At 43.8% G+C, this 26,351-nt stretch overlaps 5 protein-coding genes, 1 long non-coding RNA gene and 1 other non-coding gene across 9 annotated transcripts; 3 read left to right on the top strand and 4 right to left on the bottom strand.

Annotated features, from left to right (window-relative positions):
* The first annotated feature begins 58 nt into the window (after positions 1-58).
* Positions 59-1,397, top strand: LOC117855054 (uncharacterized). The gene is made up of 2 exons (XM_034737332.2): positions 59-442; positions 563-1,397. Exons 1-2 carry the CDS (start codon positions 293-295, stop codon positions 1,019-1,021), a joined length of 609 nt encoding a protein of 202 aa, XP_034593223.1. The 5' UTR covers positions 59-292; the 3' UTR covers positions 1,022-1,397.
* A 664-nt stretch (positions 1,398-2,061) lies between these two features.
* LOC117855049 (protein NETWORKED 2A) lies at positions 2,062-5,743 on the bottom strand. The gene is made up of 2 exons (XM_034737325.2): positions 5,608-5,743; positions 2,062-5,043 (listed from the first exon to the last, which is right to left on the bottom strand). Exons 1-2 carry the CDS (start codon positions 5,699-5,701, stop codon positions 2,246-2,248), a joined length of 2,892 nt encoding a protein of 963 aa, XP_034593216.1. The 5' UTR covers positions 5,702-5,743; the 3' UTR covers positions 2,062-2,245.
* Positions 5,744-5,832: 89 nt separating this feature from the next.
* Positions 5,833-11,027, bottom strand: LOC117855052 (fructose-bisphosphate aldolase-lysine N-methyltransferase, chloroplastic). Of its 3 annotated transcripts, XM_034737330.2 has the most exons (16): positions 10,754-11,027; positions 10,501-10,610; positions 10,345-10,408; positions 10,139-10,249; positions 9,996-10,055; positions 9,489-9,596; positions 9,333-9,402; positions 8,891-8,931; positions 8,708-8,788; positions 8,559-8,594; positions 8,317-8,400; positions 7,983-8,119; positions 7,384-7,472; positions 7,115-7,263; positions 5,978-6,160; positions 5,833-5,883 (listed from the first exon to the last, which is right to left on the bottom strand). In XM_034737330.2, exons 1-15 carry the CDS (start codon positions 10,895-10,897, stop codon positions 6,011-6,013), a joined length of 1,434 nt encoding a protein of 477 aa, XP_034593221.1. In that variant the 5' UTR covers positions 10,898-11,027; the 3' UTR covers positions 5,833-5,883; positions 5,978-6,010. The 3 variants fall into 3 exon arrangements, with proteins under 3 accessions (XP_034593221.1, XP_034593222.1, XP_034593220.1); XM_034737331.2 differs by having other exon boundaries at positions 5,833-6,160; positions 8,708-8,775; positions 8,902-8,931; positions 10,754-11,026; XM_034737329.2 differs by having other exon boundaries at positions 5,833-6,160; positions 10,754-11,025.
* On the bottom strand, positions 11,010-11,083 carry TRNAR-UCG (transfer RNA arginine (anticodon UCG)). The gene has a single exon. It is a non-coding gene; the product is annotated as a tRNA-Arg (tRNA).
* Positions 11,084-12,283: 1,200 nt separating this feature from the next.
* On the top strand, positions 12,284-13,175 carry LOC117858958 (uncharacterized). Its single transcript, XR_011898403.1, has 2 exons — positions 12,284-12,619; positions 12,812-13,175. It is a non-coding gene; the product is annotated as an uncharacterized lncRNA (long non-coding RNA).
* Positions 13,176-13,253: 78 nt separating this feature from the next.
* LOC117856610 (transmembrane emp24 domain-containing protein p24delta9) lies at positions 13,254-16,650 on the bottom strand. The gene is made up of 4 exons (XM_034738941.2): positions 16,570-16,650; positions 15,556-15,660; positions 14,255-14,331; positions 13,254-14,162 (listed from the first exon to the last, which is right to left on the bottom strand). Exons 1-4 carry the CDS (start codon positions 16,648-16,650, stop codon positions 14,018-14,020), a joined length of 408 nt encoding a protein of 135 aa, XP_034594832.1. The 3' UTR covers positions 13,254-14,017.
* Positions 16,651-16,799: 149 nt separating this feature from the next.
* On the top strand, positions 16,800-24,806 carry LOC117856017 (ABC transporter B family member 20). The gene is made up of 11 exons (XM_034738417.2): positions 16,800-17,460; positions 17,547-17,601; positions 17,678-17,853; positions 17,947-18,147; positions 18,817-19,076; positions 19,167-19,477; positions 19,563-19,783; positions 19,876-20,216; positions 21,503-22,281; positions 22,419-22,660; positions 23,070-24,806. Exons 1-11 carry the CDS (start codon positions 17,077-17,079, stop codon positions 24,297-24,299), a joined length of 4,200 nt encoding a protein of 1,399 aa, XP_034594308.1. The 5' UTR covers positions 16,800-17,076; the 3' UTR covers positions 24,300-24,806.
* Positions 24,807-26,351: the final 1,545 nt, after the last annotated feature.

Here is a 26,351-nt window from a genome sequence, read left to right as displayed (position 1 = left end):
AGCGGAAGCGGGCGTTAGGGTTCCATCCTGCTGCCGGCTGCCGCCACCCCCCAAAGCAAAGGCATTCATTATCCTCCTGCTGACCCCGACAAACCATCACCGCCCGCTAACTCGCGAGAGCGAGCTAAAACCCTTGCTCTCCCCGCCCGCCCATTTCCCTCCCCCCTCGCTGCCCCCGGCTCCCTGCTCCTTGCTCCTTGCTCGGCCTACAAGGAGGATCATCATCTTGTTCGAGGATTGGATTAGCGATCGATCCGATCGTATCGTATTCCATTCCATTCCATCTTAGTCCATGGGGTTGGAGATGGAGGTGGAGGTGGAGGTGGAGACGGATCCCAATACTTCCCCCGACGAGGCCACCGCCTCCGGCGAGCCCAAGGCCTGCGCCGACTGCCACACCACCAAGACTCCGCTCTGGCGCGGAGGACCCGAGGGACCAAAGGTGCGCTCTGCCCTGCCCTGGATCCATCACCAATCACTTTGTTCATTTGCTTCTTGTTGTTAGTATTAGGGCTTTCCATTAGATTAGGCGGCTGATCCCATCCTTTTCTTTTCTCTGCAGTCCCTCTGCAACGCCTGCGGCATCCGCTACCGCAAGAGGAGGAGACAGGCGCTCAGCCTCGACGCCGCCCAACAGCATGATCAGCAGCCGAGTAAGAAGGCCGCCGCCGATCCGCAGCAGGATGACCAGCAGCCGCAGCCGAAGAAGAAGCCCGCCGCCGATTCGCAGGAGGATCAGCAGCCGCAGCAGAAGAAGAAGCCCGCTGCCGATTCGCAGGAGGATCAGCAGCTGCAGCCGAAGAAGCCTGCCGCCGCCGCCAGCAGCACCACCACCAACAAGAAGGACAAGAAGAAGAAGAAGGATCGGCAAGTCACCGTGGAGCTCCGCGTGGTGGGGTTCGGCAAGGAGGTGATGCTCAAGCAGCGCCGTCAGATGCGCCGCAAGAAGTGCATGAGCGAGGAGGAGAGGGCCGCCGTCCTCCTCATGGCGATGTCGTCGGGCGTCATCTACGCCTCGTGATCCATGATTCCATCCATCCATTCCAAGGGGAGGAAGGGGAGGCGGCAGTGTCTTGAGTTGCAGATGGAAATATAGATCCTCCACTCCACCTGCTCTTTTTTTTTTCCTGCCTCCTTCCTCTCTTCCTCCTCCGAGGTCAGGCATCAGTAGGTAGGTAATCTCTTTGTAGTGGCCATCGAATGGATCAGTAGTGTGGGAGGCGAAGCTGAACATTCAATTGAATCAATCCTGTGATTGATCGATCTGTAATGTAATGTAATGCATCCAGTAGGAAGTAAGTATCCCGTTGATGTAATCTCCAGTCCTGACCCGACCCAGCACAGCACTTGATTGAGATGTTGCAGACAACGGATTGCTTCATCTGTGTTTACCGTTACCCATGTCTGCTCACCAGTTAGTTGCATTGCAGTTGGGCTGCTGATGTTGAACTTGCATCCATCTATCTTGGTTTTCCTCTTCTGGAAGCTGCCACCACCAAGTGCCCCAGGCAACCCATCAGGTGCTGGCAATGTTTTCAGCAGCGTCGCTTCCAGCTACCATCGGCCTGCATAGGCTGTGGAAGGACAGGTTGCTGCTGCTGCTACCATCTCATCTTCAGCTATGATGTTTATTCGTTCTCTGTGATTCCGACTGTGGGAGAGCTGGTTGCTGGTTACTTGGTTGAGAGTATCCGTCGGTTTCCGAATCAGGTAACGGTGGAATATGAGAATCTCGTGGGTGGAGTAGTCGCCATCCACTCTGGACTCTGGGCTCTACTTCTTTGTCGTCGGCCCCCAAACAAGAAATAAGGGTGGCTGTGTTTCACCTCCCGAAAATAGTGTAAGCTGAATCATGCGACGTGCAGGTGATGTTGATTTTCCCAAAATGTAATGAACCACTTTATATTTTACTACTCCCTCCATCCCAAATTACTATTCATTTCAACTTTTCTAAATATACACACCCTTTTAGCATGCACCTAAGCATATACTTATATCTATAAAAGTGATGTATCTAGAAAAATCAAAACGAATAGTAATTCGGACGAGGAGAGACATAAATAAATCACAGAATCTCTGCTGCTAAATTTCACACTAGGCAGATTGTATTTTATTCCAGTTATAAGTAGATTTCACACACGACAACGCGGGCATGCACATGAATGGATCCGTTGACCTCGAACGTAGAGGAAATTACATTGGTTGGCAACTGACCACCAAAGACCAAAGCTGTGGGGCATGCTTGCTACCTTGGCAACTTGGCCAGAAACTTCATCTCCGCCTGCGGCTTCTGGAGCACCGGCGTGACGCGGGCCAGCAGAGACGTCTTCTTGTTCTTGGCCGGGAAGAGGAAGGACTGCAGCGGCACCTTGGACTTGTTGGACGGGGGGCGCCCGAGGAGGTTGCCACCACTGCCGCCATGGGCGGAGCCGGAGCCGGAGCCGGAGCCGGCGCCGGAGCCACCGGGGTCGGAGTCGTCGGCCCCGGCCATCTGCGCCGGCAGGCTGACGCTCCTGATGTGCAGCTTCCCCAGCGCCTGCTCCACCTCCGCCTGGAGTCCCTTGACGTGGTCCAGCCCGGCCTGTAGCTCGTCCGACACCCTGTTGTTCTCCTGCTGCATGTTGAGGACCTCCCCCTGGAACTTGGCGGCCTGGTAGGATGTGAACTGGTCTGCCTCCATGTCCAGCGCTGCCGTGATCTCCTCCTGGATGTCGCACAGTGACGTGAACCTGCACTGCAGCTCCCCTCGCAACATCGCGTTCTGCTCCGACCACACCTGCAGCTCCGTCTTCAACGCCCTCAGCTGCTTCTCCGTCGCCCCGTCCTGCTTGCCCTCCTCCTTGTTGTTCAACAGCTTCAGCTGCAGGCCCTCGTGCTTGCTCTGGAACTCCTGCACCCGCTGCAACGACGAGCTGAACTTCATCCAGAACTCGAGGTTCTCATCCAAGAGCGTGTCGATGTCCCTCCTGAACCTCTCCTCCAGAGGAGACGCATTCTCCGCCTCGGCAACGGCCGGCAGCCTCAGGTCCTCCAGGTTAATTCCCCCTTGCTGCTCAGCACCTGCTGGCTCACCGCTTTCTTGGATGGTCGAGCCCATCCTTATCAGCCTTGAGATGGAAGAAACGCTCGGTCTCCTCTGATGGACAGACGAGTAGCTCGGGGTCCTCCTGTGACCCCGGCGAGAGCAGCTACTAGAGCTCCTCTTGCATGAACCCTCGCTGCCTCCTTCCCCTGCAGAGCTCGCAATCTCTTCACGGAGTGACCGGATCTCATTCAGGCATTCCTGATTCTTTTTCTCCATTTCCACGAGCCTTCGCTTCGCGCCCTTATACTCCTCAAGGAGTGAAGTGTACTCACCTAAGAGGGCCTTCTCCTTATCTTCTAGGCTATCTGAGAGCCTCTCCTGCAGCTTCATCATGTCAGTAATGCCATCAGCTGAAGATGAACCCACCTTGCTCATCTCTTCCTGTTCATCATAACCTCCAAGGTTGTCCGAAGAAATGTGACGAAGCCGTACCAATGAACCCCTCTCACGTGAACTCTTGTCCTGTACAGCATCTAGTTGTTGTTCGCTACTTTTAGTGCTACCGGAAGAATCATCAGTGCCTGCCACAAGTACATCATCAGGATCGTCTGGCTGAACAACACCAGATGCTGGCCCAGCGTTGTCAGCATGGGGTTCAGCAATCTGAAGCCCCACCTCCTTCATGTCACAGTACTCATTTGATGATGGCTCTGTCGATTCAACTACTGGAGCTTCATGGGACGTTTGTGCAGAAACAGAACCAGTGTGGTGCTCACAAACTGGCGATAGCAACAACTCGGATATATCACTGAATCTGCTTATTGCTTCTACGAAGTTGGAACGGATTGTGCTCTCATCCTTGTGGAAGGAGCTTTCAAGAGCCTGAACTCTGGTAAGCTCCTCTTCTACTTGCCTGAGCTTCTCAGTCAGTTCACTTGATCCACTGGCCAGCACTGTATTCTCATCGTCCAAGTTCTGCAGGGAATTCTCCAGCTCACTGTTTTCCCGACAGAGTCGATCTATCTGGGAGGTTTGTGATGAAACCATAAGCTCCAAGTCAACAACTTTGTTGACAAGCTCATCAATTCTCTCCGTAACTTCTGCCATGGAGATGTTGCAGTCCCTCTCAAAGTGTTCCTTGATCTTGTCAATCACAGCCTGCATTTCTATACCACCTTGTTTGGCATGGTATGCATCCTCCATCTCTGCACCGTGGTTCTTCCGTGTGTTTTTGTCAGAAAAATCCAGAGGATCCGGTAGAGATTTGCCATGTTTGTTCATTATAGCCTTGAGCTTCTCTCTGAAAACCTTGACTCTTTCCGACTCTCCCATTGCTTGCCCTGCAGAGGCCTTACGCTGTTCTTGCAGTTTCATAATAGTGTCTTCACAGGACTTGAGTGCGGTTGCTGTCATCAAGGCTCTGGCTTCATCATCCTCAATCACCACACTTTCATCAAACTTATCTTGGAAGTGGCAAACCTGTTCCTGCATGTCGTTGATTTCCTTCTCAAGATCCCAGTACTTTGCAATGCCGCTCTCGTAGGAGCTTTTGATAAATTCTTTCTCAGTCTGCATGACAAGTATAGCTTTCTGTAGCCTGCTGATTTCTTCCCCTGCATTCTCCTTATTGATTGGAGCTGAGGTACTATTCTTTGCTCCTCCACCTGTTGATCCAGGATGTTCTCCTTTTTTCTTCTTCATCAATCCATCAACAGTTGACTTGTGGATTTTGCGTGGATCAACTGGGGTGAATGCCTTTGGGATGTTATCATCTTCCTCTTCCAGCATTGCATACTGGACCTGGTCAGGGAAGGCAGTGGCAATGGTGTGGTTTGCTTTGTGCAGCTCCCCTGACATGATATCATACCGGTCAGCCAGAGCCCTGTATGCCCGATATACTTCTTCCACCTGAGTGATCACCTCAGGTCGCCTCTTGTAGTACATCTCTGCCCTCTTTGAAAAGGAATCAGCCTCCTCCCCAAGGAGCAAGAGCATGCACTTAACCCTGTGCTCCATATCTGCAAATAAGTACCGATACTTGCTGTTATGCACATAAATATACATATAAATATACAGAGATTAAAGTTGGTACTCTGATTCTCTAGACGAATACTGATAAATTTAAAATATTTCATATCTGGTTCTGTGGGGCAAAACAGGAGAATTTCAGGAAGTGGAACTCAGGTGCACTGCATCGGGCTCATCATCTTCAAACAAGCCCTCTTAGTGTTAGGCCACTCAAATAATCAGCCAGCCCTCAAATCTGCTTATAGACTTATAACACAACAACATGCAAGGAATGAATGGCATAAATAGGAGATGCAATTTGGCTCCATGGATACAGATTTGCCCAGAAAAGTATGGATGCATACTAATTTGGCAATGTTCTCCATACCATTCTGAAATGGCAATGTTTGTAACACAAAAGCAAGAATCACACAGATGGGAAGCTGCGTATAATTTATGAATCATAGTTGAAGAATCCACCAGATCGAACTGATTCCTTAACATGAAACTTGTGTAAAAAGATTTGAACTAAGCGTATAAGTGTAACACAAAAGATGAAAACAATATATGATTACCTTGGAGGTGGTTGTCAAGCCATTTTGACTGTTTGGTGCGGATGTGGCTTGCCCACCACCATGAATACGCGTTGCTCGCCGCCCGCTGCAGCATCCTGTCTCTTCCTCCTCCTTCACCTTGTCTGAAATCCAATCTAGAGGCATTAATCTTTTCTTGACATGATAATTACCATGCAAGAGAAGAGAGGCTGGAGACAAATGGAGCAAGAAAGGAGGAGCGGGAGGTCATTGTGAGGCTGATAGCCAATTCCTTTCATTGCAGATACGCAACAGCAGCTAAAAATAGCAAAGATGGTGAGAGGTTAAAGGAAAGGGGAACACAACAGAACAGAGGCACAAGGAAGCTCATACACGAGTTCCCTTCCTGCACCTGTCAAAGAGGCATTGCCCTGTGGATGAAGCACTATGAAGTGCTTAAAGTCTCACAATAGGTCGCAACCCATGCACGAGCACTTCGCAAAACACGGAGCTCGCCAACGAGTAGATCTTTGGCCATCTCTTTTCTGAAGGGATGCACGCTCCTAGATTCAGGGTCACTAGCAATTCCAAGGTGCTGAAAAGAAAACAAAAACCAGAACCAGATTACTAAGCGGGTCCACATGCATACCACCTCACACTGTTACAAACTCATCTTAATTCAAGTAGAAGATTTAACCATATGTGTTATATCTAGACATTAAATATGCAAGCAATAGCAAATGCCTAGAACCACCCTCAGTGATATGTTTAGGTCAAGCAACACTATCTGCATGTACAAGTCACTTCAAACATTTAAGTACAGAGACCAAACTACAAACATAACGCAACAATTGGGCCACTTGGGCCCCTACTAACAACGAAGTGGTGTGTTTCAAAATACTCAATGATTAACTACATGTGAATCTGAAACAATTATGTGAGATTAAAATGGTTCAATTGTGGCTTTGAACAAGTTAGATTTTCATAAGAGCAGTCCCATTTTATTTTTCATGATGACCTCATGAGACCTTTAAATTACTATGTTATACTTGGAAATACATGCTAAGTTGTGTATTTGGCAAAAATCTACCGACTGCATTCCTTTTTTTTCAAACACGCAAGAGAGCTGCGTATCATTGCATTAATAGAAAAAAAAGGTCCAACTGCATTCCTGCATGTCCTTGCAATGTGTTACAGGTGGATAGTGGAACCTTATGTGCAGCAGACACCAGTTGCTATTTTTGGATAAATATTGCGAGCATCCCCATACATGTCATGCAAAAAAGGCCTGACAAAATGCAAAAGCTGCAACATCATTCTGAATTCTTCAGTTATCTTTGGGTGTTGGAAAACATTTCTCTATAACTACATGTAACGGCATAACCTGCTCTCTCAAAACTACCCTTGCTTATAGCTCACTTGGTGCTAGTTGGTTCGTTAGATAGTTGCAGGAAAATGCCTAGCTCAGTAGCTTTACTTGTTTAAATACTAGACTGAATGATCAATGTAATCCTCTTCCAAACACCTCAATTACTATATGTATCCTCACCTCAATAGCTGTAAAATAGCCCTGAATCTCTTCGTCCAGGTGCAGGAGCAACATGCGGTGAGCATGGATTTCTCTCTCTCTATTTTCCAGAGGACGTCTGGCAAGTCGACCATCATCTCTAGCAGCCTCTGTGGACATTTCTTCTAGTTCTGAAGAGGTTACTATCATGTCATTGTCTCATTGAGTAGTAATTAGGAACTCTGAAGGGAAATTGTTAGAAAGAAGAAACTAAAGTGAATTGAGTATAAGTTATGGCAACAGAATAGCACCTTCAAGTGATGTGGCATAGAAAACCCGGAAAAATGCACGCAAGATCTGGGGAACTCCCACCCCTTTGCCTCCACAGAATTTGACCTCCCTGTTTCCATTCTTCGTATTATAAACACAGCAAGCACAATGTTCTTCGTATTTTAAAATAGTTATAGATATTCAAAATATTGTGTTCCAGAGCGAATCAGTTTTGAAATAGTTAGGAAAAAAATGCTGGCACAGATTCTCCAGGAGACATATCTAAGGTGGTAACTTTTAAAAGTTCAGTCAACCTTAAACTCTTGTCTCTTTCTTCCAAGAGAAGGTGAAAATGTAGCTGAGGATCATCATGCATTTCATTCACTAGTACAGGAACTTAAGTCAATTTTGTAAAACTAGTTAGGTTGCTTATTGTAGAATATGGTACAAGCACTAGATTAAACTTCTATCATTTTTGTGCTATCAGAAAAGTATAACCCTGTAGCCAGTTCTTAGATTACTTTTACATAAATAATTAAACAATTTTTGGTATTACCTTTATTAAATGTTGCTAATAGAATTGAGCAGATAATTTAAGGACAAAACCCAATCAGTTGTGGATAAATACCCAACCACATACTTTATAACAAAAGAAGCTTTAGTATAGTTGCAACTGAACATGTCTTCAGATTTCGGACCATGATGATGCCTTAACCATGTGGCAAGCTTCTCCCTAGAAAACGAGTCTTGGTCTTCCATATCTACCCAAGTTTGTGCCTGCATGTCTGAAGAATCAATATGCATTGACAAACACATGATTTATTGGTCAATGAGAAAATAAGACATTTATTTAAAACATAGGGAGTTGTTCTTCAATGTAGGGTCCATTTGTCACTGAAGCCAGTTTCAGATACACAAGTTTCTCTACTTTTTTATAAACACAAATTTAAAATAAGCCTTCTCCGAAGATTCACCTGGTCATATATATTCCTGGAAAGTGTGAATCCAAAGTTAAGTGCTAGTACAGCATTAGAGTATTTTCCATATCTTATCATAACCTGCAAATATGATAAACGATTCAAAGTTCTCAGAACCTAAACACCCGATCAAACAAGATGGTTGCCTCCATTCCCAGAGACATTCTGCGCACAGATCCATCTCCTGAATTGGCAACTAAATAGGGAAAAAGAAAATGTAACAAGGAAAGAAGAATTACCTGTTCACCGACAGCATAGTTCCTGTCAGCAATGACCTGTATGTAACAGAACAATAATAATTTATAATGTTATAACCATATCCCAGAATGTAAAAAAGCCTTCATAATCACAAACACACACAATTAGCCGATGAACCAAATGTGAGTACCTCAGAAACATCTTTCTGCTCGTCGTATAGTAATATAGAATTAGAACGACCATCATGGTTAAGAAAATCTGCAAATGGAATCTATATGATATTTTCAGGTTGGTGAAATGTGTAGATGAACAATGCATGCAATCCATTCAAGCTACAAATACAATACTGTAGTAAATGAGAAAAAAATTATACCAGTGACACACCTCTGGAAGTCAGCCAAGCTCGAGATGAAACTGCATGTGGCATGAAAAATCACATTTTCAATCACAGAGTGTACCCACTTTCAAAAATGAGATAAAGCACTCCTACTGTATAAAGCACATAAGAAAAGGACCAAGTTATACACAAGAAGAAGATCCAGACACAAGTACCCGTCGTGCGGGGGAGAATGAACATAAGAGAAAGGAGTTATTTTAACTATACAATCAGAATGGTTATCTCACCATTCTGACTTCTGACACAGATAACCAATTATGTATGTTTCAGTGCAGTGAGAAACTAGCGCCTAGTATTGAACATGTTGAGATGCCAAAACAACATCTATTAATATAATGCTGAATGATTAAGGAATAGAATCAAAGTGCATGCAGTAAGCAACAAAAAGAAAAGAATCAGGTGACATCTGATGACATACCCAATGCACAAGCATGCATAAAATCCTCCAATTTTACTTCTCCAAACAAATGCGGGAAACATTCAAGGACCTTGCATATAGAAAAGTCAAACATTCAAGAACCTTGTGTGTGTGTTGAGAGAGAGAGAGAGGGAGAGAGGGAGAGAGAGTATGAACTGGCTTCACTGCTGAAAATTCCTTCTTAACCAGTTCCCTTTGTTCAATGGCTTCATTATAAACTGCGCTATTTCGGACCATATGAAGCTCATTCAGATCCCAGAACATCTGGAACAAACAAGAAACACAAATAGTATATGTAACAATAAAACTGTCACTATATTGTCCCAAAACCTAACAAGGATCTGAACCGTAAGTATTAGGAAGTATATGTGTATAATAGGAAGTATATGTGTATAATAGGAAGTATATGTGTATAATAGGAAGTATTTATTCTTTCCATGTACACTTTATGTATTCAAGTTAGCCTCTAATAGTGTTATAAAAAAGTCAGCAGGACCTATAGTTTTACAAATCAACAAGAAAACATAGAGTAAAATTAGTCCGAGCACACTTATTACAATGTCAATAGTTACACAGTGCAACCTAGAATATCATTTTTCTCCCTCAAAATGTAGTAAAACCTTTACAATAGCAGTGCGCAGAATTTGTAAAGCATACACATACCATGTTATGCATCTGATCCTTGCATGGAAGAGATTTGATATATGGCTCCCATCCTGATGCCTAGAAGGATAAAGGAGCATAAGATGGTACGTTTTCCTTTGCAATTTCCATTTATGTAAAAAAAAATAATGCATCGGAAATACATGTCCCAGGTGTTGCTCCAGTATGAGGAGCACAGCAATCTTTGCTGTATCTCCAACAAGGTTATCGAGTAGCATACAAACTTCTTGGGGAAGTTTATCTTGAGTAAGTTGCTGCATAGTGTGAGGAAAAAAAAAAGAGTTATTCAAAAAAGAGGTTCTAGCATAGCAAGATATCCTTAGGATAGTGGAACTGTTAAGGAACTTACAACACCATAAGGTACTTCCAATATACAGTCCCCCTCTTGTATGGGCTCCAATGCAAATAACGACCTGAAAAGAGGAGGTCGGACTCAAATACCAAGGCTAGGTAATGAGCAGGAGAAGAATAGAAGAAAAGGGCAAGTTGTAGAGGAAGGCCTGACCTTCCAAAGGTCGAAGTAGCGACATCTAGTACCGATGAAATCTGAGTACCTGCCTTCCTCTGCAGCCAATGTAGGAAGGCAGTGCAGCTGTCGTCCTTGAGGCTGGTGGCCTGTGAAAATCCAATTACTCAGTAGGTGTGCCTGTCTAGTGCATACACACTGCAATGCAGTCTGAAAAAAAAAACTGAATCGCATCGCGGGTGGAATGGGGGGAATTCGTAGAAACCCTAGCTAGCTCGACAGCTCAGTTCACCTGGGGCTTGGAGGCGGCAGAGCGGGGAAGGAGGCGACGGCCGCCACCGAGGCGAGACGCGACGCCGCGCACCAATCGAGCTCGCGCCGGCGCCGCCATCAATTGAGTGGAGGAGAGCGAGCGCGTACGGAGCCAAAATGGCATCGCATGGCATCGGCCGGAGTGCTTGCTAGCGGGGAAATTTCGATCAAAGCAGAGCGAGCGCGTCAGAAGAAAAGAAATGAACCGCAAACAAAATAAAACAAAACAAAAAAATCGACCACAGTGGGAGTCGAACCCACGACCTTCTGATCCGAAGTCAGACGCGCTAATCCACTGCGCTATGCGGTCTCTGTATCAGGACAGCAGTTATTAAACACTAATATTTTTGTGCATTGAATTGTCGCTTCGCGCACATGTTTGAGCTTATGACCTTTGCATTCTTCGTGCAGCTTATTATGTGCTAACCTTAACTAAGAGAGTGTTTGGATACAGCTCTTATAAATTTTAGTACCCGTTACATCGGATATTTGGATACTAATTAGGAGTATTGAACATAGATTATTTACAAAAATCCATTACACAGATGGAGTCTAATTCGCGAGACGAATCTATTGAGTCTAATTAGTCCATGATTTGACAATGTGCTGCTACAGTAAACATGTGCTGATCATGGATTAATTAGGCTCAATAGATTCGTCTCGCGAATTAGTACAGGGGCTCTTCAATTAGTTTTATAATTAGCTCATGTTTAGTCCTTCCAATTAGCATCCAAACTTCCGATGTGACACTCCTAAAAGTTTAGCACCTCGTATCCAAACACCCCTTAAGAAGATAGAGGTACGGTGTATTGTATGCCGACAGTGGGAGTGGGGTCTGAATGGGCACTTCTTGTTGGAATAAGAAAAGAAAACCTATGATAACATACAGGTTCACACAAATCCTAGTGGTTTAGATTTATTCTAGATCCTCGTGAATCTCTTAAAGGTTTTAGAGTTAAATCCGGATCGTCCACTACAGATTATGAATTTGAAATCTAACAAAGTCTATGCAACTCTAGAATGAATCAAGCGTTACCACAACCAAGTCTCCGTCCAATCTCTTGTTTTGACGTTTTGTTGATAGCCTCGTCGCTCAGAGGTATTCTACGATACATAATACTACCTTTTACTACTATTAGAAAAGGATTCGTATGTAAGGATCCAACAGTATACTATTAAAACCTTAAGTTGTAGTATAGGTAGTATGCATGAGTAGTACGGGTAGTACAAGGGTGTGATTGAAATATGTAAAAATAGTATTGTTGAAATATATCGAATCTTTCTTAATTATCCTTATCTTCTTTCCATTTACTCCTCGTCTCCTCATTTCCAATCGCTCGCACACGCACTGGGGCGGCGGCGGCGGCTCCACGGCAGGCGGCAGGGGGCGACGGTGGCCTCGTCCACGCAAGCGCGAGATCCATCCGAGCCGCCGGAGACTTCGCGCCCCGTCTTCATCCCGCATCGGCGCCGGCGGCGGCGACGACTCCCCGCATCGGCATTAGCGACGGCCACGAATTTGGGTTCCAACTTGGTTGTGACAACAAAAATTGCAGGATTGCTCTGTAAATTTGGGTGCACAAAAGCAGTTGTCATCGGAAAGGTTCAAGTCTTCAAACATCTCTTACTCAATGCAGTTATTTGATAAAGCATCATCATAGTTTACTGATGTATGGTACTTCACTTTTAGTTTGTTTTGTATTTGGGTTAAATGTTAATCTTAAGTTCATCAAACCTGCTACCTACAACAGGGCTCTTTTGGTGAAATTCTGAAAGCAAATTGGCGAGGAACACCTATTGCTGACAAGCGCATTCTTCCATCCCTATCTGATGACAGGCTGGTGATGTAAGTAAACTATCAGAATAACTGTTAACCTCCCTGAGTACTCCAACCGATTTGATTACATGAATTTAATATGAATTGTGTCAAACTAATTTTGGTTGAATATGTAACTGTAGGTGTTCTAGTTGTAGGACACATGTTTGTGTATGTGTTTTTATCTAATATTTTCTTATAAAACTTTTGCTTAATCTGCAGCCAAGATTTTAAGCATGAAGTCAACTAATAAAGCTGAGACATCCAAATATTGTCCAGTTCCTTGGAGCAGTTACAGAAATCAAGCCTCTAATGCTAGTTACTAAGTTTCTACGAGGAGTTTGTATTTTGTGTCGCAGTTCAACTATCATTTTGTGTGTACTATTCGGAACCTGTTCATGAGTAAGATAAATGCATTTTCAGGGCGACCTTCATCAATATCTGACATTGATGAATGTACAAAATTAGGTGCCTCGAGAAAGCTCCACTGAGACGGTGAAATTTTCTTGCTGTTTTACTTCGATGCTATTTCTGTTAAAGAAAACAGAAACCTTGTTTGTACTGCAGCATTACCTCTTTTTCTTTAGGTTTTGCTCTGCTTCAGCTAAAATTATGAAAAATCTTGAGAGCTATTAGACCATAGTTCTGCAGCATATAGGTGGATGTGGCCATGTGGGGTTCTATAGATCAGAAAGTTTCCTGCTATTTTCTGTTTCAAGATCTTTAATTTGTTGATGAGAATTGCTTCGCTGCCTTTGGAAAGTGATTCCTCGTGCATTTTCTGTAAGTGTCAAAACAAGTTACTGTGAACTTTATAAAGAGAAATATTGTTGGATTACAAAGTTTTGCTGTATGATCTGAGTTTATACCATGTAGAAGCTGGTTCTTTGATCCAGTTTCTTGGATGATCTGGTCATCTTACGGCACTGCAGTCTCAAACTTTCTTGCAACCTTAGCATATCATAGTTGTCAGGTCATGAACGACAAACCAATTTGATGCAGTTTTGGACTAGATGCCGCTGCTGGAAGGCGCCTCGCTGAGCAAGGCTCCCGTTGGCCGTTGCTACTTGCTAGCCTGTTAGCCATGCTGCATACTATAAGCAGCCATCACATGTGCCGTCAATTCATTAGGTCCAGGGCGGGTGCATTTAACTATAACGATGGCAAAATTATGACGATCACAGCAATTATCTGGCATGGCAAAGAACGGAAATGGTGCCCCCCAAAATTACAACATGAATTATAGACAGGAACGCATTTGAGTTTTTCTTACAACTTTTTTTTTGAATTTCGACTGAACAGACTAAAGCACAGTGAAGCACATTTCTCAAGTACGGCAAACATCGTTTCTTACATGGGTTCACGCTCTGTAACATAGATTAACCTTTTCCGCTCTAGTGTTATGTACTATCGTGAATAATTGGGGAACTACAGCAGCTTATTTCTCTCCAATAAAGTCTTTAGGTGCCACAGCTGCAAGCCCGCCACTGATAAGCAGATGCCGAGCGAGAGGAACCCGAGCCAAGCCATCCTCGAGTTTGTTCGCCTGTTCAGGTCCTGCATTTCCTCCTCCCTAGACACATGACATGGCCACAATGTGATATAGGAAATGCTTTGCCAACGTTAGTTTCAATGTTGCCAGTCAGAGTCGATACTACGTACTACCTTTCACGGAGATAAAACATTTCTTCATGTATATTTTTGATGGTTTCCTCTAGCTTCTTCAGCTCTAATTCCATCATCTGCAGCATACAAGCAACAACACATGCATAAACAGAGGTACTAGCTATAAGAAACAACATGCAAAAAGCATTGTATGCACCATTCTCACAAAACAAGACAAATATGTCAATTCCAAGAAATGATTATGAGATCCTATAAGTAGTGTTGGCACAGCTAACAGCGAACCTGAGGAGCAAAGACTAGATGACACACAATTATTAGCAAGATCAGTAAGTGTTCAATTCCTAGGTAGCACTAACAGTTTAATCCGCAGACCCAATAATATGTTAACGAGGTGAAAATACAATAAGCTACCCAGAGTCCCCAAAACACCTGGCTTTTGAGAGACTAAGTCAAAGTCAGAAACCATAAGTCTTCTTTTCTCCCATTCTTAAGTTAAAAAATATGCTTATGATAAGCATTAGCAGGTTTCGCCTCTGTTCAATCAGAATATGATTCTAAATGGCAAAACACAGTTGCAAGGATGTGACACTCATAACCAAGTCATGCATAACTAAAACAAGAAAGAGAAAACACCAAATCAGATATTAAAACATACAGATGTCAATTGTGTACTTATTGTTCATCCAGGCACAGTCAGACCTCCATTTTTAAACCATTTGCATAACTTTTATGAAACTGAAAAGCACATAAGTAACCTGTAGGCTACTAAGGTTATGCCCTTTCCATATCCAGATTTAAAAAAAAATCCAACTGCACAACCGCACCATGCTTGAACCCAACACCAGGGTTGGAAAACATTAACTACCACTTGAAAAAAATGCTGCTCAACAAAAAGTGGCAACTCTACAAAGATCCAAGTAGTGAAATGACAAAATATGTGTTCATACCTAGATTAAACCTAGTGTTGTTTTCTACACCAGTATACCAACAATTGAAGTACTCAAGCCAGTAGAATCTAGCAGCCCACTTACAAACACACCAAAATCACAACCAAGCTGAACGGTGCAAACCATGCTCTCAAACATCAACATGACACAGAATTGATCAACAAACTATCAGCATGCGAATTAGTAAATTACTCCTGTCCCACAACTTAATCCACACCCAGGCACCCAAATTTACAGAGCAATCCTGCAATTTCTGTTGTCACAACCAAGTTGGAACCCATGATCTATTTGATTAATTCGACAAACTGAATCACTAACCAACACTACAGCCTGACCAGATTGGTAGCGATTTGAGCAAAACGAAGGTAAGAATCTGGAGGGCGAAATACTCACATCGATCTTGCCCTTCTTGGCAACGCTGGGCCAATCCTTGGCCGAGACGCTGCTCCTCCAGTCAAACTCGAAGCCAATGGTGACCGGCGGCTTGTGGTCGGGCGCCTAGAAGCCAAGGAGGAGCAGCGCGGATGGGCGCGGCCACATGGAGGCGGGGGATCCGGGGCGCCGCGCGGCCATCGCCGGACATGGAAAAGGAGGAGGAGGAGGCGGCAGCGGCGGCGGCGTCCTGGAGAAGCCGGAGGCGGCGGACTAGAAAGGGAGGAAGAGCCGCCGGCGGCGGCGTGCGAGCGGTCAAACGCTGAGAGACGGTGCGCGGGAAAATGGAGCGCGGAAAAAAAAACCCGAATAACATATGTTATATGTTACGTTAGGCTAATTACAAATTTACCCATATCAAAAAAATAGTCTATACTCTATACTACCACCTGGTAGTGTTCGTAAAAGAGCTCGCTTCTATACTACCACTTGATAGTGTTCGTAAAAGAGCTCGTTCAAATATGGATCATTCGAGTGCTCAATCCTAGCAATGGACATGGGCAACAACCGGTGTACGTGGATGATGGGATGGTGAGGGACCACAACTAATAACCCTTTCCACATGAATGCTCCTTTTGGCATAAAAAATAGACACACTGCTGCACTAAGTAGATCGAGTGGAAAACATAAAGTGAACATAAAAGGCCTCGGTCCACTTCTAATCTATTTGTTTCTTGACTAATTTACCACACTTGTGGTTTAGAATTCATTACCCAAATATTTAGAGGCTTCCAAATTTTTGGCATGGCAAACCAATTCTTAGGCCACCATTTGGCTTGATACCGAAAGATGCCCATATCTCACAATTATCCTACCAAAATGTTGGCATGTTTTTCTACCCAGTTTTTGACTTGCCAAAGCTGTGGCATGCCAAATTTTTCCACAAATTTTTTTAGCAAGCTAATTAGGCTGTCATGGCACGCCACACTTGGTTGTGTCCAACCAAACATATTTTAAACCAGACTAGTAAATTACCGTTACATTAGACAGATTGAGCGCTGCTCTTAAGCCAGGTTTTGATTTGGCAAAAGTCTCTGCAGTTTTTTTTAACCTCATTTCTGCAGCTTTGTTTGAAGCGGAAAGAAAGAGAGCGAACGAGAGCAGCCTAGGTTGTCTGTCTGTCAACCTTGACCTGGCCAGGGACCGGAAGGAGTAAATAAATAAGTAAAGTAAAATAATAAAAAGAAAAAAAGAGGAAAAGATCCGCCGATGACAGCACATGCTGAGCAGATGAGCAGAGCACACAGCGCAGAGCCGAGCCCCCGACGGCCGCGCTCTCGACCTGCTTGATCCGCCGCTGCCTCCTCCATTCCCAGCGACCCCGAATCGGATTGCCGCCGTCTCTTCGTCGCCTGCCGGAGGGAGTCAGCTCGCCTTGTTTGACCCACCCCACACCAAGCCCAGTCGCATGCCATTCAAATCTCTCGCCGCCGCCGCAACTCACTGACCTCTCCAGCTAGCAACCCTAGCTACCTCAGGTCCATGGTGTCGCGGGGGCTCTTCGGCTGGTCCCCGCCCCACGTCCAGCCGCTCACGCCCGTCTCCGAGACCTCCGAGCCGCCCGAGTCGCCCTCCCCCTACGCCGCCGACCTCGGCCTCGGAGGGGACGGCGCCCCGCCGCCCGACGACGACGCCCAGCCGCCCCTCGACGATGCCGACGACGACCCCGACCCGCCGCCCGCCGCCGTCCCCTTCAAGCGCCTCTTCGCCTGCGCCGACCGCCTCGACTGGGCGCTCATGGCCGCCGGCAGCCTCGCAGCCGCTGCCCACGGGGTCGCGCTCGTCGTCTACCTCCACCTCTTCGGGAGGGCCATCAACTCGCTCCACGGCCGCCACACACACGACCTCTTCCACAACATCAACCAGGCATGAAACTTTGCTTTTGCTTGCTGCTGCTACCACTACTTGCTAACAGACAGACAGGTCTTACATGGCTGTACTTCTCTCTGCAGCACGCCTTATACTTCCTCTACATAGCCATCTGCGTTTTCTTTGCTGGATGGATAGGTAAGGTGGTTGGTTGTTGCATGCTAACAGCAGTCGAGTCGAAGCAAACTTACCAGATTCTCTCGTCTATCTGCAGAGGTTTCATGCTGGATTTTGACTGGGGAAAGACAGACGGCAGTGATTAGATCCAAGTATGTTCAAGTCCTGTTGAACCAAGACATGAGTTTCTTTGATACCTACGGCAACAATGGTGATATTGTCAGTCAAGTACTCAGTGATGTCTTACTCATTCAGTCGGCTCTTAGTGAGAAGGTGAGTTCCTGTGCCAAAACTTCCATGCTTAGTAGTTATCCTTCCGTTGTACATATATGGTCTACTGATTGCTTTGTAACTTGTTGTTTTTAGGTTGGAAACTACATTCACAACATGGCTACATTTTTTGGCGGTCTTGTCATTGGCTTGGTCAACTGCTGGCAAATAGCTTTATTGACATTAGCAACCGGCCCCTTCATTGTTGCTGCAGGAGGAATATCAAACATATTTCTCCACAGGCTTGCAGAAAATATTCAGGATGCTTATGGTGAGGCAGCAAGCATTGCTGAACAGGTATCAAATAGCGCACCTGATTTTGTAATTTGTTGTGTCTCCCATATGATGCTTGCATACCAGCTACGGATAACCTTGCTTCTTTTGACTCCCCCAAAACGCACAAGACTTGCCCAAATCGAATTTCAATGTTACTTTCCCTCAGGAAAAGAAAAGCTAGAATGTTGTTGTTTTTAAACAAAGAACCCATTGGGACTGAATGCAATTCTTGCTGTATTCTACTGCATTTTCTCCGTGATACTAGTTAAGGTGGTCATGCAATATTTGCAAGTTAAACGTATTTTAAAAAAAGCAAACTATACATAGTTAATTACTACGATTTGCATAATCAAGTATGGAGATTGAACCAAATGAAGATCCTATCTAATATCTATTATTAAACCATCTAGATTTTGACTACATGTTGGGGGTGCATCAGTAGCCTAGGTTTCTCACAAGATGTCATCTGAGTTCTGGAAGTGCCACTAGGGTAATAGAAACAAGTAGAAAACATAATTTTTTTGTTGATGATGTCGTCATGGAGCACCTAGGTCTTGAAAAACCTGCAGACTTGTTTTAAGTAGGCAGTGACAAAGGTGCATGTCTTTAACTAGGAAATTCAGTTTGTTTCTGTTCTACTGCTTTACTGTAAGTTGGAAAATAAAACATGCGGCAATGCTTGTTTTGCAGGCAATCTTGTACATTAGGACTTTATACTCCTTCACAAATGAGACCCTTGCAAAGTATTCTTATGCTACTTCACTTCAAGCAACGCTGCGCTATGGAATACTTATAAGTCTGGTGCAAGGTCTTGGTCTCGGATTTACATATGGGCTTGCCATATGTTCTTGTGCTTTACAACTTTGGGTTGGGAGGTTCCTAATCTCACATGGAAGAGCTAATGGCGGTGAAGTTGTAGTTGCCCTGTTTGCTATTATCTTGAGTGGACTGTAAGCATTGGCTTTTAAGAGTTTTCCTTCAGTTATATTTAAAATTTCACCCCCGTATTCATCTTAGTCAAGTCTTTGAATTGATTGTAGTGGACTTAATCAAGCAGCAACAAACTTCTATTCCTTTGAGCAAGGACGTATTGCTGCATACAGACTCTACGAAATGATAAGCCGTTCAACATCTATTGTAAACCAGGATGGCCGTACCTTACCTTCAGTGCAAGGCAACATTGAGTTCCGCAATGTCTACTTCAGTTATCTGTCCCGCCCAGAAATACCGATCTTAAGTGGATTCTACCTTACAGTACCTGCTAGAAAGACTGTTGCTCTTGTTGGCAGAAATGGTTCAGGAAAAAGCAGCATAATTCCTCTAATGGAACGCTTCTATGACCCAACCTTAGGTATTGTAGTGTTGCAATCTTTTACTCAATATTTATTTTTACATCGATCATGGTAAGTGATTACCTATGGGGCTATATGTTACAGGTGAAGTGCTTTTGGATGGGGAGAATATCAAGAATTTGAAACTAGAGTGGTTAAGAAGCCAAATAGGACTTGTGACTCAGGAACCAGCTTTATTGAGCTTGAGCATTAGGGAAAATATTGCCTATGGTAGATCTGCCACAACTGACCAAATTGAAGAGGCAGCCAAAACAGCTCATGTGCATGCTTTCATCAGTTCACTAGAAAAAGGATATGACACACAGGTTCTACACCCACTATATCACAATTGTCTATTGAAACCTCATTTTCTTACAGTCGTAACATGCTTATTTGATTAAAACTAAATATGGGATAGGTTGGTCGGGCTGGCCTTTCTCTGACGGAAGAACAAAAGATAAAGCTTTCCATTGCTCGTGCTGTGCTCTCAAATCCATCAATTCTTCTACTGGATGAGGTCACTGGTGCTCTTGATTTTGAGGCTGAGAAAGCTGTTCAGGAAGCACTAGACATTCTAATGCTTGGGAGGTCTACCATCATCATAGCTCGACGCCTCAGTCTTATCAGGAATGCTGATTATATAGCAGTAATGGAGGAAGGTCAACTTGTTGAGATGGGTACACATGAAGAATTGTTAAACCTCGATGGTCTTTATGCAGAACTTCTTAGGTGTGAAGAAGCAGCAAAACTTCCAAAGAGGTAAGTCCATTTCAATCAGCAATATGCTCATCCCTAAAAAAACAACCTTTTTTATTTATTTTGCTCAGTCAGAATGCTGCAGACCTTTCATGGAATCATGGTTCTCTCAGTTAATAGTTGATGCCTTTGCTTAGTTTAATTTTCAAAAATGCCAATGCAGACATGTATCAGAAAACAAATCTTCTTAATCGGTACCACCACATTTTCATCCCACTTATTTGTCCTATCTTGGTGTTTTAAATACTTCAATTGTATTTGTATTTTTCACTTTATTTTTCTTCTGGTTCCTTTTCATATCATGTTCCGTCTGATTGTTTTTGTATTCTGATATGGTGGTGGTACTTTCCTCATTAGCCATTGCAATCTTTGAGTTTATGTTTACCCAGTATGTGTTGACATCATTTGCACTAGTGCTATTTTTTTTATTCATGCTAAATTTTTTTGAAATATGTCACGGCCTTGATATGGAGCCGTGCAGAACGGGAGGGAATTGAGGATTGTCAGGGGTAAACGGACGCTGAACCGGACACTTGAGATCGGGCAAGCCAGCGACGGCTGCGCCCAATCTCAAGGCCCGGAGGTAGATGATGATCTCTCCTGATAATTCTTATTTGATTCCTTTAATTGATACATCTCCTCTCTTTATATAGAGAGGTTTACTTGACTGCTAAGCAAGATATCTCTAATTCTATCTCTAACACTAACCCTAATGGAGGCCCAATAGGTCCAGTGTTGGCCCATCCAACGGCCGATGACAAAATAATATTCATGCTAAACTAGATGAATGGTTTGGCATGCATAATCCTTCATCGGTGGTCTTTAATTATCTGTGCATTTACTTTTCTTTAAATAATTTTTTTTTACAAAAATGACTTGCATTAGCCTGCGTACCCTAACTTGTTTGTAATTTAACGGTTTTGTTGTAAGTGACTTGCATCATGAACCCATTTGCAAATGCATTATGGTTGTTTGTGTCAAGCATTATGTCTAAATGACCAGTGAAGTTTGTAAAAGTGCTGTTAGCTTCTAGGTTCATAAATTGCATGTTTAGGGCTGCTGCTTTAATTATTGTTATGCTATTTTATGTTGGCTTCAATATAATTCAGCTCTTTAGATGCACCTATCTTGTTGCTACTTCTTTTACCTAGGTGCGACTAGCATTAGACATATGTTCTTGAGGTATTTGGTATGTAGGAATTAATACTTTGTTTTGTTGATTTACTAAATGCCACCTAAATTTATTCATGGGCTAATTGAAGCGTCTATTTCCTCCCAAACCGTTTCAGGACACCAATCAGAAACTACAAAGAGCCGACTTCCTTCCAAATTGAAAGGGATTCGTCAGCAAGTCACAGCTTTCAAGAGTCATCTTCCCCAAATATGTCAAAATCGCCGTCACTTCAGAAAACACATGGCTTTCTCACATTCCGAAATTCAGATGCCAATCATAACTCGCATGAATCACCAAATATTCAAAGCCCCCCTTCAGAGCAAATGGCAGAAGCCAGACTTCCAATGGTTGCTTCTGAGAGAGCTCCATCCATCAAAAGGCAGGACAGTTTTGAAATGAAATTGCCTGATCTTCCCAAAATTGATGTCCCGCTGCACCGACAGTCCTCAAATACATCGGACCCAGAATCACCAATATCGCCATTATTGACTTCTGATCCCAAAAATGAACGCTCCCACTCAAAAACTTTCAGTCGCCCTCTTGACATATTCGATAGTTTCCATGCTGAGGATTCCAAGAAACCGCAAACAAAAGCACCATCTTTTTGGAGGCTTGCAGAGCTTAGTCTTGCAGAATACTTTTATGCTCTGTTAGGAAGTGCTGGTGCTGCTTGCTTTGGTTCATTTAATCCTCTTCTTGCTTATACAATATCTCTAATAGTAGTGGCGTACTACAAAATAGGTGTCCGTGATGTGCATGATGAAGTGAATAAGTACTGCTCATTCATTGTTGGCATGGGTATAATCACTGTACTAGCTAACTTCTTGCAGCACTTCTATTTTGGTATAATGGGAGAGAAAATGACTGAGCGTGTAAGAAGGATGATGTTTTCAGGTATGACTTTGCCTTCTTTTGTATACTACTTTATAATCCCATCCTAGTATTGTTGATGGTGCAACCCACCTTTATAAGACTGCTGATTACTGCTGTCGAAATATCAGACTTACCACGTCCTGTTTACTGTATTCCAGCAATTTTGCGCAATGAAGTTGGCTGGTTTGATGATGAAGACAATAGTGCAGATATATTATCAATGAGACTTGCGAATGATGCAACATTTGTTCGTGCTGCTTTCAGCAACAGGCTGTCTATATTCATTCAAGATACATCAGCCATTTTTGTCGCACTTCTTCTCGGTATGTTACTACAATGGCGTGTTGCTCTTGTAGCACTGGCAACTTTGCCCATCCTTATCATTTCCGCGGTTGCACAGGTTAGCTCTTTCAACATTCAACATGATTTTATTACGGTTCTTCAACATAGTATGGTCTGTCATGCGAAAATAAGCCTTTTTTTACCTGTATGGATATATTTTATCATGGTTCTCTATCTCATCTAAATTTTGAAGTATGTATTTTTTGGAACTTTATACGTAGAAGAATGACATAAAACTTAGTCTTGCACACTTGCACAGTTACGCATAGGCCGAGTTAAGTGTGTCATGACAAGTTCACCTGTACTTTCTGTGCTTCTAATAACTTTAGAGGAAAGTTCCAGTCTCAACGAATCTGAAAAAAGTTTATAGAATGCAGTTATTTCAAATGCCTGATTCAAAAACCTTAGTAAACTTTGTCGTTTCACAACTGCTTAACTGAGTTCATACCTGGGTTGCTCTTTTGCAGAAAATGTGGCTTTCTGGCTTTTCCAGGGGAATCCAGGAGATGCACAGGAAAGCTTCTTTGGTTCTTGAAGATGCTGTGAGGAATATCTATACTGTGGTGGCATTCTGTGCTGGTAACAAAATCATGGAACTTTATAGATTGCAGCTTGGAGATATTCTCACGAAAAGCTTTATTCATGGAATGGGCATTGGTTTTGCCTTTGGCTTCTCTCAGTTCCTTCTTTTCGCGTGCAATGCACTTCTGTTGTGGTATACAGCTGCTGCTGTGAAGGATGGCCATCTTAGTTTGGTAACTGCTCTCAAAGAATACATTGTCTTCTCTTTTGCGACTTTTGCACTGGTGGAACCATTTGGCCTTGCCCCTTATATTCTGAAGCGCCGGAAATCCCTGACCTCAGTATTTGAAATTATTGATCGTGTACCCAAGATTGATCCAGATGATGCCAGTGGCCTGAAACCCCCTAATGTGTATGGGAGCATTGAGTTCAAGAATGTTGATTTTTGCTACCCTACGCGCCCTGAGATGACGGTCTTGAGTAATTTTAGTCTCAGAGTCAATGGAGGACAAACTGTTGCCGTAGTAGGTGTATCAGGGTCAGGGAAGAGCACGATAGTTTCTTTGATCGAGAGGTTCTATGATCCAACTGCTGGCCAAGTGTTGTTGGATGGCCGTGATTTGAAGTTGTTCAACTTGAGATGGTTGCGGAGTCACATGGGGTTGGTTCCTCAGGACCCTGTTATATTTTCGACAACCATAAGAGAAAACATAATATATGCAAGGCACAATGCAACTGAATCTGAGATGAAAGAAGCTGCCAGGATCGCTAATGCCCATCACTTCATTAGCAGCCTGCCTCATGGTTATGACACGCATGTGGGAATGCGCGGGGTGGATTTGACTCCTGGGCAGAAGCAGCGGATTGCTATTGCTCGCGTGGTGTTGAAGAATGCACCCATTTTATTGCTTGATGAAGCCAGCTCTGCTATCGAATCTGAGTCGAGTAGGGTGGTCCAGGAAGCCCTTGACACATTGATCATGGGGAACAAGACAACGATTCTCATTGCGCACAGGGCAGCGATGATGAAACATGTGGATAACATTGTGGTTTTGAATGGCGGTAGGATCGTCGAGCAGGGATCGCATGATTCGCTGGTGCAGTTGAATGGTTTGTATGTGAAGTTGATGCAGCCTCACTTCAGCAAAGGGTTCCGTCAGCGTAGACTAATATAGCTGGCCTGGTAGATTGTGTACATTAATCCATGGAACTGAGCTAATTGGCTCTGCTTGACTGACCCCCCGGGGAGAGCATGCGAGTCGGCTTCCAGTCACAGTGAGAGATGTTACAGCTGTTGTGAGCTAACAGAACAGGCATGGCTCTGGGCGCATTGTACTACTAGAAGGTTGCTGGGGCTACGATGGAGCCAGAACAACATAGCCTAACTTGTGGATACATAGCCTTGGTGGCATGCCATTGAGATTGCTATTTTTTTGTGTCTCTGATTATTCTACTAGCTGGAGTTTTTTTTTTCTTTTACGTGACCCTTTAGAATGTACTCGATTCTTGCTGGTGCTGGGTGTGGTGTAGTTTGGAATCATAAGTGTAATTATAATTAGAGCAGTGGTGGAGGAAGGGGTATTGTTTTGCGGTAACAGTCCACTGACTACGATGGTCGGAGACGATGGTATTGTGGTAGCCTCATTGTAACCTCGTCCTTGTTGCAGATTGTTTTACTGACATGTTCCCATGTGTCTGTCATCTCTGGTACTCGTTGAATTTGCTGAAGCAGCTTGGGCATCATATGCTGCTGTACTGTACCGCCGTTAGTTCTTTTAGACGAAGTCGTAAGGGTTTATTAAGGGGGGTGTTTGGATAGCTGCTAAACTTTAGCAGCTATCACATCGGATATTTGGATATTAATTAGGAATATTAAATATAGTTTAGTTATAAAACTAATTGCACAGATGGAGTTTAATTCGCGAGATGAATCTATTAAGCCTAATTAGTTTTGTAATTAGCTCATGTTTAGTCCTAATTAGCATCCGAACATCCAATGTGACCCTGCTAGAGGTGCTATTAGCACCTTGTATCCAAACAGCCCATAATTAACTGCAAAGTTTACATGTACAACCGTTAGTTATGCTGTGATTTTTTTTTATTTTTTATTTTTTATTTTACGAATTTGCAGAAATAAATAGGTGAATTTGCTGAAATGGAGCTCTGCTGCTGGATCAAACGGCGGTAAGAAACTATCGCTATCTCAACCGGTGGTAAGAGAAGCTGCCAATCTGCTTACCGCATTCTGATCCGGTGGGCGTCACACGAGTTGCAGCGACGCGTGTGACAAGGCTGTTTCCGCCGTGCCATCCGGCGGTATCCAGTTTTCGTCGTATCAGGGGGCAGTAACAGGCGCCGCCGATTCAAACGGCGGGAGCGGGAGCGGGATCGTTACCGCTGCTTGATTTGGCAGTAGCTCTCTCGTGTCTTCAAAAGCCGCGGAGCGGTCGCCCCGGGCGTGCGTGTGTGCGCCTGTTTCTGGAGGCCAAGAATCGAGCCGGGAGGAAAGGGTGGGAGCGGTCGGGATAGAAGAGGAAGGGTGGAAGCAGCCAGGAGAGAAGAGGAAGAAAGGGAGGGAGAAGAAGAGAAAGAAACGGAGAGAGGAGAGGAGAGGAGAGGAGAGGAGGGGAGGTGGGTGGAGATTGAAGTCCGGATCTTCGCTTCGTTTGAGGTATTATTACAAATTCCCTAGTTTAGCTTAACTCGTAGTTGGTAGATGTAGTAGTTAATATAGTAGCTATATAAATAGCGTAGTCTTAATTAGTAGATGAAGTGTAGGTGTTCATATGAGATATAGAAAAATATAAATTTGTCGATATAGTGGATTTAGCTTAGTTATTTATGTTATAGTAAAATTAGTTTGTTGATTTATTTAGATAAATTTAAGATGAATATTATTCGCAATGCACGAGTTATATTTTATATAGGTATTCAGAATGCAAGTGTTTTAGGGGTTAGTTGAAATTATTACATTTAGTTACAATTTTTGTTCCTATCATGCGTATTTTTGGAATGTAGGGGTGTTTAGGGTTAGTAATATTTAGTAATGGTCTACGTTAATATGTAATATGTATATATTGATAGGGTAAACTAAAATTAATTTGTTGATATATTTAGATAACTCTAAAATTGTTAGTATTAGTAATGCTTGAGTTAGATGCTTGTACTGTTGTTGAAATGGAGGTGTTGGTCCCCATCTCCGCCATTTTCTGGGGGTGCTGGCTACT

This window comes from Setaria viridis, chromosome 5 (genome assembly GCF_005286985.2).
Source record: "Setaria viridis chromosome 5, Setaria_viridis_v4.0, whole genome shotgun sequence".
NCBI classification, from domain to species: domain Eukaryota; kingdom Viridiplantae; phylum Streptophyta; class Magnoliopsida; order Poales; family Poaceae; genus Setaria; species Setaria viridis.
Note: the sequence above shows the minus strand (reverse complement) of the source record. Positions and strands in the feature narration are given on the sequence as shown.